Source organism: Amphiprion ocellaris, chromosome 15 (genome assembly GCF_022539595.1).
Source record: "Amphiprion ocellaris isolate individual 3 ecotype Okinawa chromosome 15, ASM2253959v1, whole genome shotgun sequence".
NCBI lineage: Eukaryota > Metazoa > Chordata > Actinopteri > Pomacentridae > Amphiprion > Amphiprion ocellaris.
Window position 1 is genome coordinate 2,022,224 of NC_072780.1, and position 13,974 is coordinate 2,036,197.

Below are 13,974 nucleotides of genomic sequence, written 5' to 3' on the forward strand. Positions count from 1 at the left end.
CAACACCAATAGAAATAATAACAGCAGCAACACCAATAGAAATAATAACAGCAGCAACACCAATAGAAATAATAACAGCAGCAATACCAATAGAAATAATAACAGCAGCAACACCAACAGAAATAATAACAGCAGCAACACCAATAGAAATAATAACAGCAGCAACACCAATAGAAATAATAAAAGCAACACCAATAGAAATAATAACAGCAGCAACACCAATAGAAATAATAACAGCAACACCAATAGAAATAATAACAGCAGCAACACCAATAGAAATAATAACAGCAGCAATACCAATAGAAATAATAACAGCAGCAACACCAATAGAAATAATAACAGCAGCAACACCAATAGAAATAATAACAGCAGCAACACCAATAGAAATAATAAAAGCAACACCAATAGAAATAATAACAGCAGCAACACCAATAGAAATAATAACAGCAACACCAATAGAAATAATAACAGTAGCAACACCAATAGAAACAGCAACAGGAATTTCACCAACAACAACTGCAGACAACAGAAACACAAAAACAACAGCTGCAACGGAAACATCAACAGCAAAACCAACAAAAACAGCAGCAACAACAGAAAAAACAAGTGACAGCAGATTTTTGCCCAGGTTTACAGGTAAAAGGAGCCACCTGGACCCACCTGAGTCTCCTCCTGCCAACACTAGATTTACGACAGTGAACGAGCTCCTCACCTCCTCATGGACGGCCTCCACTTTCGGGTTGCTTCCCGTCCGTCGGAGGCCGGCTCCAGGCCCGCTGCTCACCGTGGTGGCGTCTGACTTGGATCTTTGGTGTGTCCTCCTGGACGGAGACACGAACACCTCCGCCTCCCCGTGCACGGGCCTTTCAGGGGCGTGGCTGGCTGTGCACGAGGCCTCCACACTGTTGCTGTTGTGCCTGCGGTGTCCATGGCGGTGGGACGGCGAGGACAGCGGGCTCTCTGAGACGGAAACGGACCGCTGAGCGTCGGACGGAGCAGCAGGAGGTTTGAGCTCGTCGGACAGGATGAGCTTCCGGAGTTTGGTGCCTCTGGAGTGGCGCTGGGTGGAGATGTGCATGTCGGAGGAGTAGGCGCCCAACAGCCAGGCCGACAGCAGAGAGAAGGTGATGCTGCCTCCACAGCGATGGATCTGGGATGGAGAGCAATAACAACAGAGTCAGCTTCAGCTTCTGAACACGCTTTAACCTTCAACGTCCTCCCAGATGTCTCTAAACCAGGGTTGGCTTCAAATATGAGACTAGATGTTTGATTTTAAACAAGGTGGGAAAAATTTGGGGTTTCATTTCAAGCAAGAACTTCAAAGAAAGACGTGAGGTCATACGTAAGACTACATTTTTTGTATCATTTGTATTAATGTTGTTACAAAAAACAGCTGTAGTGAGGAGTTGTGTTGCTTCAGACTGGGGATGGGGATGAATTTAACCATAGTACTTATCAATCTGGTACTTTAACAGCATTCTAATCTGTACTTTTTAATTGTTTTGTTTGATTGTCTGTTAAAGAGAAAAAATAAACAATTTAAGAACAGAATAAAGATTGCTTTATTTTCTCATACATACTGTATTTAAATTTAATTTATATAAACACTAACGTTGTGTTGATGGGAATGATCACAACACTGTGGACACAGTCACAAAATAAGACATTATGCAATGTGTTTCAAAAAGTAAAAGCTCCACCTTGAACAGATATTAGGTGAATGTCAGAACATTGTGTTGATGAAACCTGTTTCACTCTTCATTTTTGAGTGTAAAATTAAGGCAGGACTTTTGCAGTATTTGTACTGTGTGATTTTAGGGAATAAAACAGCTGGAGTTACTTCTTCTACCACTAATATCAACATTCAATTGGGTAAAAATAAAGTAAGACAGAGTTGAAATGACTAAACCTGTTCTCTGCTTTGAAAGTGAAACTTCAATTTTGAACGACAGTTGAAAAGACGCTGTAGTGGTGAAACATCTTGCTTTAGTAACAGGGATCCTGTTGTAGAAACTTTGGGTTTTTTCTTCTGGGGGGAATTTCAAAAATTAAACTAAAGCTCAAATGTAAGGTTGTATTTTTTTTTTAGAAACACAAGGTGTGTTAATAATGTCGCTTTAGAACCAGGGACCCTGCTGTGGAAAGTTAGGGGAAGTTTTTTCAGATGGGAATTCCAAAATTAAACTAGAGGTTGAATAGAAGTAAGAAGTATATATAAATATAATGTAACAAGGAGGATTTCTGCAGGTCCTTTATAGCAACATCTGTCAGATTTTACAACGCTGCATTATAAACTGGTTTACCTCCATTTACTGCTGCACTTTCTCCTCTTACATTCCACCTACTTATGTGCAATAACTGATGCAACCTCATCCTCCTGTATTTAGTCTTCTTTAAAAAACATAAAAAATAAAAAATCATCATCTGTATATCATGTTTCTCTGCAAGTTTGCATTTTCTGTGTTTTTTTCTTATTTATTCTTGTACTGCTGTAATGGTGAACTTTCCCCACTGTGGGATAAATACAGTTTATCTTATCTTATATAAGATTATATTTTTTCTGAGAAAAATTAGGCTGGTTTTATATTTGAGCACGGACAAAAACATGATGACAGCTGACAGTGATTAAATCTAACGGAGTTTACTACAGAGAGTGTTACAGTATGGGTTTGGGTCAGAAGAAGAAATCAGAACTCTGAGTGTTTAACCTGCAGGAGTTCCTGATTCTCCTTGAACAGGGTTTAAATAAATTAAGAACAAGTGAAAGGTTTTACACCAGGGGTGTCTAACATGTGGCCCGTGGGCCAAAACCGGCCCTCAAAGTGTAAAAATTCCAGAGAAGACATTAACTGAAAATTGTAAATTCGTAAAACTATAAATTTAAAATCATTTCTAGACCATGACAAGTTGTTTGGATCAGAAAGTAAAATACTAGATTGTTCATTGTTCTGTTGTCGCTCTGTCTCATTTTTGTAATATTTAGTTTTGTTTTTGTTGTTTTTTTGTCTGACTTTTGTTGTTTTGTTTCTGGTTTTGTCGTTTTGCATTTCCTTTTAGTTTTGTTTCTGTTTTTGGCTTATTTTTGTCATTTTGTGTTTTGCTTTATGCATTGTTTTGTGTATTGTTTTTGTTGTTTTGTGTTTTTTGTCTATTTTATTTCGCTTTGTAACTTTTTTTGTCTAATTTTTGTCTTTTTTTGTTTTGTTTCATGTCCTTAGTCTCATTTTTGTCAATTTGTTTCTCGCTTTTGTCGTTTTGTGCCTCATTTTTGAAATATTTTGTCTCTTTTTTGTTTTGTTTCATGTCGTTTGTCCCATTTTTTTGTCACTTTGTTTCTCGCTTTTGACATTTTTGTGTTCTGTTTTTTAATTCCTGAAATGTGAACATTTTCAGAATGTACATTTTTGCACGAAAACAATGAGAAATATTAGGAGTTGTGGTTATTTCTAGGTTATTATGCTGTGGCTTTACTGGTCTGGTCCACTGGAGATCAGACTGGTCTGGATGTGGAACCTGAACTAAGATGAGTTTGACTGTCCTCGTCTCTCTACTGCAGCAGCAAAAGTGATTTATTCAAACAGATAAAGCAAACAGGAGGTTGTCTTATCCTCAGGCTTCTATCTAGGTGAGTAAACTGAACCAGGTGTGAGGACTCACCAGGTAGGGTCTGATGGCATCTCCCACCTCTGTGTCCATGTGCACGTACATGTTGAGCAGCTGTGGCAGGTAGAAGTCCACCTCGCTGTCGGGGAAGCTGAAGAGGCGGTTACCGATGTACGCCTGCACCCCCGGCTCCTTCGACTTGTACAGGTAAGAGATTGCCATGGAAACGTCGAACAGCTTGGACTCGAACAGGCGAAGCAGCCATGACTGTTTAGACGACGATGGCGAGGAAGACTCCGGCCGTGAATTGGGCGGCGCCGGGTCCGGCCGGGATGAACCGCCGTCTTTCTGACCTTCCTCCTCGTCCTCGTCTTCCTCTTTGATGGAGCTGGTGTCGGGGTTGATGGTCCACTGAGGACCGCAGCGCTCCGTGACGTCTGCGTACTGCTGCTGTTGTTGTTTATCGTCCTGTTGTTGTTTGTTGTCCAGCAGCTTCACTTTGAGGAGCACCTCCTGGCAGGCCTTCAGGGCCACCTCAGGGTCGATCACTGGAAGCAGAAAATGAGAAGTCAGAAAAACAAGTTTTACTCAGTCAAGGAACGGAGTGGAGTTATGTGACAATCGGCGTACGTTTGTCCTTCTGTCTGTCAGCAACATTACACTAAAACAGACTAACGGATTTGGATGAACTTTTCCTTGAAGGTCAGAAATAACACAAGGACCAAGTGATTAGATTTTGGCAGTGATGTGGTTTATAGTCTGGATCCACAGATTAGTTAAAGACCACGCTCCGGACCATGAATGTTTCTAGAACTGTACCTGTGAATAATTCCTACTTTTTAAGGAAGATTTTAATAGTTTGAAGACATTTTAAAGTTATTTTGGACCCATTTTTAGTCATTTTTTAACCCTTCTCAGCCATCTTAGACCATTAACTCATTTTGGAGAGGTTTTGAACAATTCAGGAGGATTTTTTGAGCAAGTTCTGGACAAATTTGATTAATTTCTCATCATTTTGCACATATTTCAAGTCATTTTTCACAAATTTGGACATGTAGAGAACATACTTATTTTATGAGGTCAGATTTGAGTCATTCTGGACGAGTTTTTATTGTTTTTAGTCATTTTTGGAACCCTTCTAAGCCATCCTAGATGTTTAACTCATTTTGGACAGATTGTGAACAGGAAAAAAGGGTTTTTTGAGCAAGTTCTGGAGAATATTCCAATCATTTTGGACAAATGTGGAGATCTGTTAAAGATTTCTGTATCATTGCCAGATAGCGGCACGGCATCACTGTAACCATGACAACAAGTGAACACGACGTCAGCTGATTGTGATCCTACTACAAATCCACCACTGAGGACTTATCAGGACTTATCTGTCAGAAATGATCCAAGGAACAACTGATTAAATTGCGGGGGTGTTTCTGAGTCCCATCAATTCCTGCTACATATTTAGGTCACAGGATTCGGAATCTGTACATAACGTACACATGCAGAACACACACCTGTACTCAGTGCAAGGTCAGGGAATTTCTGTCTTGGCGGAGTACTGCGCTCTCTGAGGGCTTTTCTTGTTTCGAATTTTACTACCAGGATTTTTATTTACATTCTGAATGTCAATCAGTTCTAAATATCAGTTATCAGATTGCTAATAATCAGTTTCCACTCCTACTGTTCTCCTTACCTTGGTCGACCCCCAGGTCCATCTCCATGGCGTCCTCTGAGATGACGTCCAGCGGGGGACTGGGTCCTCTTGGGTCGCCGCCGCTCGACATGCCGCTGCTGCCGATGCCCTCGCTGGCGCTGCTGCTGCCCAGGCTGCCGGTGCTGCCGATGCTGCCGCTGGGGCTGGAGCTGCGAGGGCTGGCGCTGGGGGAGGATGGCTGCTCGCTGGTGGAGGGCGGGGGCAGCTGCAGCTGAGGCCGTGGGTGGTGGTGGTGGTGGTGGTGATGGTGGTGATGGTGGTGGTGGTGAGCAGGGCAGTCTGAGGAGCTCTCAGAGCAGGAGGAAGAGAATGAAGAGGAGGAGGAAGAGGAGGCGCTGGAAGGAGAGGAGGGGCAGGAGAAGGTGGTGGGGGAGGAGGAGGAGGCCGGGGGAGGCGGCTGGGCAGAGTGGGAGGAGCTGAGGTGGAGCGTCCGCAGAGCCGGAGACAAGGAGACCTCAGCGTCCGCCATGTTGGACAGCAGGCCTAGAAAGGAGGGGATAGAAGATTAGTCCCTGCAGGAATTAACACAAATTCAGCCAATCTCCATGAATTCTGTGCGACCCTTTTTTTGTCCCGCTTCCCGTGAGTTCCACCAATCATAGCAGTCCCAAATGTAACGCACGCACGTCACCGAATTCACTTCCTGTTTCTGGTCTGACAATGCAGACATGTCCCATTCTAATGTCTCTCATTTACCAACAAAAATTACTGCTAAAGACGGTGAAAAACAATTCCCTGATGTTCTTCACCAAAGCGGAGCCAAACTGTTTTACAAACGTGAAATATTGTGGTGGAATACAAACGAAAACCATCGACTGACAAACACTTTTCTACTGGTTAGAGGTCATTAACGACCACAGAAGTCTTTGTCATGGTTCCCGTTGCTGCTAAACTCATCCAGATCCTTGTGATCATAGGAGCTTCAGGAGAAACCAGCTGGACTTCTCTGGAAGACGTTTCTAGAGACGTCTTCCAGAGAATCCTGGTTTTAGTATTATTTGTGTTGTCTAATCGTGGATGTAACAAGGAACTGGATACCAGAATTAAAGAACTAATTGTGAATTAAGAACTAACCACGGACGCTTTTGTTGTAAAAAAAAGAAAAAATAAAGAATCACTTGGTTAAATCTGTCATTCTGCAATAAAACACTCTGGTTATTCTGGAAATTAGTGCTGGCTGGAGGTCATTAATGACCACAGAAGTCTCTGTCATGGTCCCGTAGCTAGATAAACTCATCCAGGACGTTTCTTGAAACGTCTTCCAGAGAAGTCCAGCTGGTTTCTCCTGAAGCTCCTACAACTAAAAGGTGGTGCAGGAAGAACGTTCTCACATCAGCTCTGGTTGGAGGATGAAATATTGTCGATTAAAATGTTGAGATGTGTTTTAAAAGCTAAAAAAAATTCAACTTTTTAGCAACCGTCTCCTGCAATTTCATCGCGACAAATATGCTTAAAACATCGAAATTTACATCGCAATTTTTTAGAAAAACTGCCACGAATTCAGGCATTTTAGGGACGCAACAATCTGGAAAAACACAGACGAAATCTTGGAGGGACTGAATAGTAACACTGAGACATTTCAATAAGAGCCAATAAAACTTCACACATCTATTCCATGAGGAGGTAGGAGAGGGACGAGCGTATCCACAAGATTAAATCAGACTCCCGCATGCTGTCTAACTTGCAAATACGCATTTATTAGCACGACGTATCGGTGTTAAACCTTCATCAGGCAAACAGTCTGTTACACAGAAAAAAGCCATTTTAAATATGAGGTTGCTCTAACTGTGCCACCGATGAACATCCTTCACCTACCCATGGGAGCTATGAAACACCAAAAAACTATTTAGTACCATATAGAATATTTGAATCATAATTATTGACGATAATGAGAACAGAAAACAACCGGGATCCTCAACGACACGTAAAAGGATCAACAAAATGCATTTAATCTTTAAAAAATCTGCCATGTATCAGGCAGAAACCATAAAAACATAGAGAATTATCTGATTTCCAACTTTTGAACCGTCCATGGACCATTTATCTGTCACTGTCTCAACAGGAAACATATCCAAGCTTGAAATCATGATATTGAAATAAAACTGCTTCATTCTACATGTGTGCATGTATTATGTTGTTATGGCTGTCCAGTTCTTGAAATATCCATATCTGCAATTATCAATGGTCAACCCCAAACTCTTAAAAAGACAGAACCCCCCCCCCCCCCCCCAAAAAAAAAAAAAAATCCAAATATCTCATTAAACTAGATTCAGTAGAATTTTTCTAACCATCTTTGATTCTTCTACACATTTTCAGTTTATTCCAGAGTTGGTTCCTGAACAGAAATCTATTGTGGCTCAGCTTCTCTTCCTCATAACATTTCCTATAAGACAACAAGTCTGGTTTCCAACACCTCTGTCCTCTCTGGCTGTAATTTTAACATCACATCTCAGCTATTTTACTGGTTCCTTCATCTCCTGTCAGACACTCTGCTGTCTCTCAGAATCACCTTCGCTGTTGGAAACCCTTCAAAAACAACCTGTAGATGAATCAGTTACACAATCATACAATCAGAGTCACGTTACATTTGACACACACGCTAATTTTAACATGTAATATAAACATGGGAGAACTGGTCTAAAACATCAGGAAGCTCTGGGGTTGGCAGTGTCTGATTTAATCTACTTCCTGTGCAGTTGAGATTACAGGTTGGCTGCAGGCAGGAGGACGTTACATAACACGCTAACACACAAACACGACACGGATCAGCTCATACGGAGAGTCTGTACACGTCTGCATGCGTGTTAACTGATTCCTGAGGATGAACAGCGTATCTGCAGCTGATGATTATTTCCACTACTGATTCGTCTCCACATTATTTTCATCTATTAAACGTCCCAAACCACATTCATCTTATTTTGAAAGCCCGCCAACACAGTGAGGAGGCCTGACAGGAAGTCATCCCTGTTGTGTTTGTGTCGGCGTGTCATCAGCGTGACGCAGGTGATGAGCATCATCATCATCAGTGACTGATTGCAGCAGGAGGAGGCGTCCTGCTTCTATTTTCTACCAGCTTCATGTTTCCTCTCCTCGTTCTCGCATCATCAACCTACTGACACTCACCTCTGTTCCGTTACCATGACAACGCTTTCATAAAAGGTTCCGTTTCCATGACGATGAATTTTTTTTAAAAAGGTTTGTTTCTATGATGATGCTTATTTTAAAAGTTTTTTTTTTCTGTGACAATGCTTTTTTTTCTGTAAGTTTGTGTTTCCATTAAAATGATTTTTAAAAAGCTTTTATTATGAAGCTTTTAGTGAAAAGGATTTATTTCCACGACGATGTTTTTCATGAACGATTCAGTTTTCCTTTCTGTCATCATGACGCTGCCTATGAGAGGTACCATTTCCATGACAATTCATTTGATGCAAGGTTCTGTTTCCATGACGATGATGATTACAAAAAGGCCGTTTCTATGACAATGTCTTGATAAAAGGTGTTGTTTCCGTAAACAGTGTTTTTAATAAAAGGTTCTGTGTCCTCCTAGGATCTGGCACATGTGGACATTATTTGTTTTTCAAAAAGAGTGTATTGTTAATATTAATAATATTAACAACAACAATAATAATATAAATTTAATATTAACATAATGTAACTATAATGAACATAATAATCAGATATTATCCAATCATTATATTTATTTGTTGCTCCTCATCCCACATATCTGGAAAAAAATCTAAAATTCAGCCCAACCAAAGCTCAGGTGTTAGGAGGTGAATGAAAAGTTCTGTTTCCGTGACGATGACCATTACAAAAAGGCTGTTTCTCTAACAGTCTTTTTAATAAAAGGTTCTGTTTCCATGGCGAGATACTAAAATAAAAAAGTTCCCGTTTCCATGATGATGCTCCCACACTGACTCGTCTGTGACTCCAGACAAACAAAAAGACTCGTCAGTTTGTACGTTATTTGCATTGAAGATTCAAGATTTAGAAAAATCTGATTTCTTGAAAGAAACAAGAGGAGCAGCTTTGAGGAAATGCAGCCGTTTATGTTTTCCTCTTAAATTACCTAAAAAGCGACGTCCTGAACGCACCATCGGCATGGACCAAACATCTGAGGTGCTTCAGCTAAAAACTGCCGACGACCGAAACTATTGCAGATTTTAAGGACCAAAATCCCCCTGATGACATCATGCTGGTGACATCATTATCAGCGCCATGTGAAGAGGAGATGCTGATCGCACACAGCTGAGCATGATGTCATCACACTGTGGAGATAGAGTGGGTGTTGGTGTGTGTGATGGCTTCCAGATGTGGGTGGAGGGAGGGAGGGAGGACGGACGGACGGACGGACGGACGGACGGACGGACGGACGGACGGACGGACGGACGGACGCACGCACGCACGCACGCACACACACACACACGCACACACACACGTTGCCATGGAGACGGTGTTTACAGAGGGAGTGTGTGCTGTCATGTTTCTATCGGAGCTGCCGGACCACAGATTAAAAACGTGCAGCTGTTTCTGCTTTGCTCCGAGATTGAAATCTGCTGCTGGAACAAAAAACACGTCTGAACTGTGGAGAATCAGTATGTCGACTTCACACCGATATCAACGACTCACCGATCGATCAATGACATGTCTGGTTCTGAGACAAAACTGCAATTTAAAACTGAAATTGAAGCTGCGATGGAAACGGGAATAGTGTATGGCTGGTTTCTTCTTCGCTGGTGTTCTCTCCTGCAGGACAGTTTTAATGTGGATGGAGGAGTTTGTAGTGTTTACTAGATTAGATCAGGAGAGTCAAACTCATCTTAGTCCAGGTTCCACATTCATCCCAGTCTGATCTCCAGTGGACCAGACCAATAAAACCACAGAATAATAATCTATAATTAACCACAACTCCTAATGGTTCCTTTGTTTTAGTGCAAAAATGTTCACATTTCAGGAATTATCTTTTTACTAAACATCATGAACAACCTGAAATTTATGAAGAAAAATAAATTCAGTTTCATCAACATTCAGCCTCAGTTTATCATTTCCACATTACAACTTCCAGATCACAGACTGTCGACAAAGGAACACAACATTTAGTCATCTGGAACTGAACCACAGAGGATTTACTGGAGGATCAAAATGACAAAAAAAGACAAAAAAAACCCAACAAAAACAACACAAAATATTACAAAAATGAGACGCAAAATGACAAAAGCGAGAAACAAAATAACAAAAAAATGAGAAAAACGACACAAAACAAAACAAAAAATAGACAAATGACACAAGACAAAAAATGACAAAAGCGTAAAACAAAACAACAGAACAATGAACAATCTAGTATTTTACTTTCTGATCAAAACAACTTGTCATGGTCTAGAAATTATTTTAAATCTATAGTTTTTCTAATTTACAATCACAATTGATCACAAAACCAACTAAAATGTGACACAAAAAGACCACAACCTAATAAGTTGCATTCAATTTTGGTCATTTTACATCTTTATGTGGTAAAAGAAGAACTCTGACAGAACGCTGGACATGAAAATCTAAACCAAATAACAGATGAATAAACTAATTACTGTTAAAGTCAAGCTAAAGTTTATCTTCCTCATGTATCACATTCTTGGGGTTGCAGCAGAGAAACGTGAATAAAAGTTTATCTGAATATTTTCCAGAGTTCTGATTTGAGCAGAAACAGAAGCGAAGCAGCAAAGAGTTGAGGGGAGCTGGTTTGAACCGACTGTCAGTGAACGCAGCGTCTCTCTGACTGATGGAGGTTCGACGTGTTCAGGCCAAAGTGTGAAGTTCATCAGGAGAACATCTCAGCTGAGCGACCACAGAGCTTACAGCACAAACAGAAGCTCACAGCAACAACACAATGTTAAACAGTTGCATCATTTAGCTCAGAGGTGTCCAACATGAGGCCCGCGGGCCAAAAGCGGTCCTCCAGAGACATTAACTGCAGATTGTGAATTAGTAAAACTATAAATTTAAAATCATTTCTAGACCATGACAAGTTGTTTGGATCAGAAAGTAAAATACTAGATTGTTCATTGTTCTTTTGTGTCTCATTTTTGTAATATTTTGTCTTGTTTTTTGGTCTGACTTTTGTTTGTCTGTCTCATGTTTTTGTTGTTTTCTTTCTCGTTTGTCATTTTTTAATCGCTTAGGAAGGTTTTTTTGTCCAATGTTTAGTCTCTTCTGTTTTGTTTCATGTTGTTTTGTGTCTCATTTTTGTTATAGTTTGTCATTTCTCATTTATGTAATTTTTTTGTCTTGTTTTTGTAGTTTGTCCATTTTTTTGTCACTGTAACTTTTTTGTCTATTTTTTTGTCTCTTTTTTGTTTTGTTCGATGTTGTTTTTCTAATTTCTTGTCATTTTGTGTCTTCCTTTTGTCGTTTTGTGTTTTTTTTCTCACTTGTGTTGTCTACTTTTTTGTCGTTTGGTTTCCCACATTTGTCATTTTTTGTCTCGTTTGTGTCCATTTTTCTGCCGCTTCTTAACTTTGTTCATTTTTTTGTCTCTTTTTGTTTTGTTTCATGTTGTTCGTCTCAATTTTGTCATTTTGTGTCTCATTTTTGTCATATTTTGTCTTGTTGTATTTTTTTGTCTGACTTTTTCCGTTTCCTTTCCATTTCCTCCCGTATTCCTCTGCTTCTATCTGTAAACAGTAATTTTCTTTTACTTTGTTGCACGCTCTTTCTGGTTTATTTTCTCATTTATTTGTGTCTTTGGTTCTGACATCTGTAAAATAAACTTGTGCTGTTTAATTCTATTACAGTTGATATATTGTTTTATATGTGAAAATATACAAAAAAACAACAAATGTCCTCCAGATATTACATAATACTAAACAATTATTATATTGTGAGATATAGCGGACGTATTAGAGCTATATTAGAGATGACAGAGCTGTTGTAAAGCTGTTATTATTTCAATATTTAAGATATTACAAACAGTAGATGAGGTCATACAAATTTGCAGAGTTCTGATAGGCTGGAGAGATAAATACGTGAAACTACAGAAACATAATAAAGATATTAAAGAGCTAATGGGTGCATTTTATTGAGATAACGTAGATCATTGATCATTTCACATCTGTGTGTGTTTGGATTTCATTCTGATTGCGTTAATTCTTCCTGTGGCTGTTTAACGTCACACAGGGGTTATTTTGGATTATCTCTTGATTAATTTACAGGTTTTTGTGGTTGGTTTGCGTCACATTCTGGTTGTTTTACATCTTCCTTTTGCTTTTAATCTTGTTTGTTTTACATCATCATGGTCACTTAACATCACCTTTTGGTTATTGTACATCTTTTGGTAGTAATTTTGGATTTTACTTTGATTACTTTACAGGTTTTTCTGGTTGGTTCGCATTGTATAGTTTATTTTTGACATTTTTCAGAGGCTGTCTACTTTAATCTTGTTCGTTTTATATCTTGGTGGTCATTTAAGATCACATACTGGTTATTTGACATCTTTTAGTGGCAAGTTTGGGTTATATTTTCATTATTTTTACAGATTTTTGTGGTAAATTTGGGTTACATTTAGATTATTTAACATCTTTCTGTGGCTGTTGCTTTTAATCTTGTTCGTTTTGTGTTTGTGGTCATTGACAATCCCATTTTAGTAGTTTTATTTCTTTTCGTGGTATTTTTGGGTTATATTTTGATTATTTTACACGTGTTTTTTGGTTTGCGTCACATTCTGGTTGGTTTGCATCTTCCTTTTGCTGTTAATCTTGCTCATTTTACATCTTGTGGTCATTTACGAACACATTTGAGTTGTTCTACATCATTTGGTGCTAATTTTGGTTCATATTTTTTATATTTTACATGTTTTTGTGTTTGGTTTGCGTCACATTCTGGTTGTTTTGCATCTTAATGTGACTGCTCGGTGTAAGTCTTGTTCGTTTCATGTCTCTGTGGTCATTCTGTGTCACATTTTGGTTATTTTACATCTTTTGGTGGTACTTTGGGGTTATATTTCGATTATTTTTACATGTTTTTGTGGTAAGTTTGGGCTACATTTAGATTATTTAACATCTTTCTGTGCTTTTAATCTTGTTCGTTTTATGTGTTTGTGGTCATTAATTTCATTTTAGTAGTTTTACTTCTTTTGGTGGTGATTTTGGGTTATGTTCTGATTATTGTACACGCTTTTGTGTTTGGTTTGTGTCACTTTCTGGTGGTTTTGCATCTTTATGTGACTGCTTTGCATCTTGTTGATTTCACGTCTCTGATCATTCTGTGTCACATCTTAGTTGATAAACATCTTTTTCTGGGTATTTGCATTTAATGCTGGTCATCTTACACCTTCATAGTCATTTATGGTTGATATACATCTTTTTGGTAGGATGCTGAGGTATTACTTTAGAGATAAGATATTACAGAGGATAGTATTAGTTATATTGAGCTGTTATAATGATAATATAGCCGACTGTAGAGATACTGTGGAGTTATTATAGATGCTGTAAAGATAAAGTTGTGGCTTTGAGGACATACAGGAAGGATATTGGACGGATTATATAGACATAATGTAAACATATTTAAGGGTAATATGTTAGAAAATACTGCAGCGTTACTACAGACGCTAATATTAACGTTATGGAGCCGTTATAGCTCCCTGTACAGCTAATACAGCAGGAGGAGGAGGAAGA

At 39.2% G+C, this 13,974-nt stretch overlaps 1 protein-coding gene across 4 annotated transcripts in view; it reads right to left on the reverse strand.

Annotated features, from left to right (window-relative positions):
- Positions 1–13,974, reverse strand: part of LOC111563412 (phosphatidylinositol 4-kinase beta-like) — a 36,373-nt gene that overhangs the window by 21,943 nt on the left and 456 nt on the right. For all 4 annotated transcript variants that reach the window (XM_055017621.1, XM_055017620.1, XM_055017623.1 and 1 more), the window contains exons 2-4: positions 5,291–5,794; positions 3,658–4,151; positions 713–1,150 (exon numbers count right to left, since the gene is read on the reverse strand). In XM_055017621.1, coding sequence (XP_054873596.1) covers positions 713–1,150; positions 3,658–4,151; positions 5,291–5,780 — 1,422 coding nt within the window. In that variant the 5' untranslated portion in view covers positions 5,781–5,794. The remainder of the gene's footprint in view (positions 1–712; positions 1,151–3,657; positions 4,152–5,290; positions 5,795–13,974) is intronic.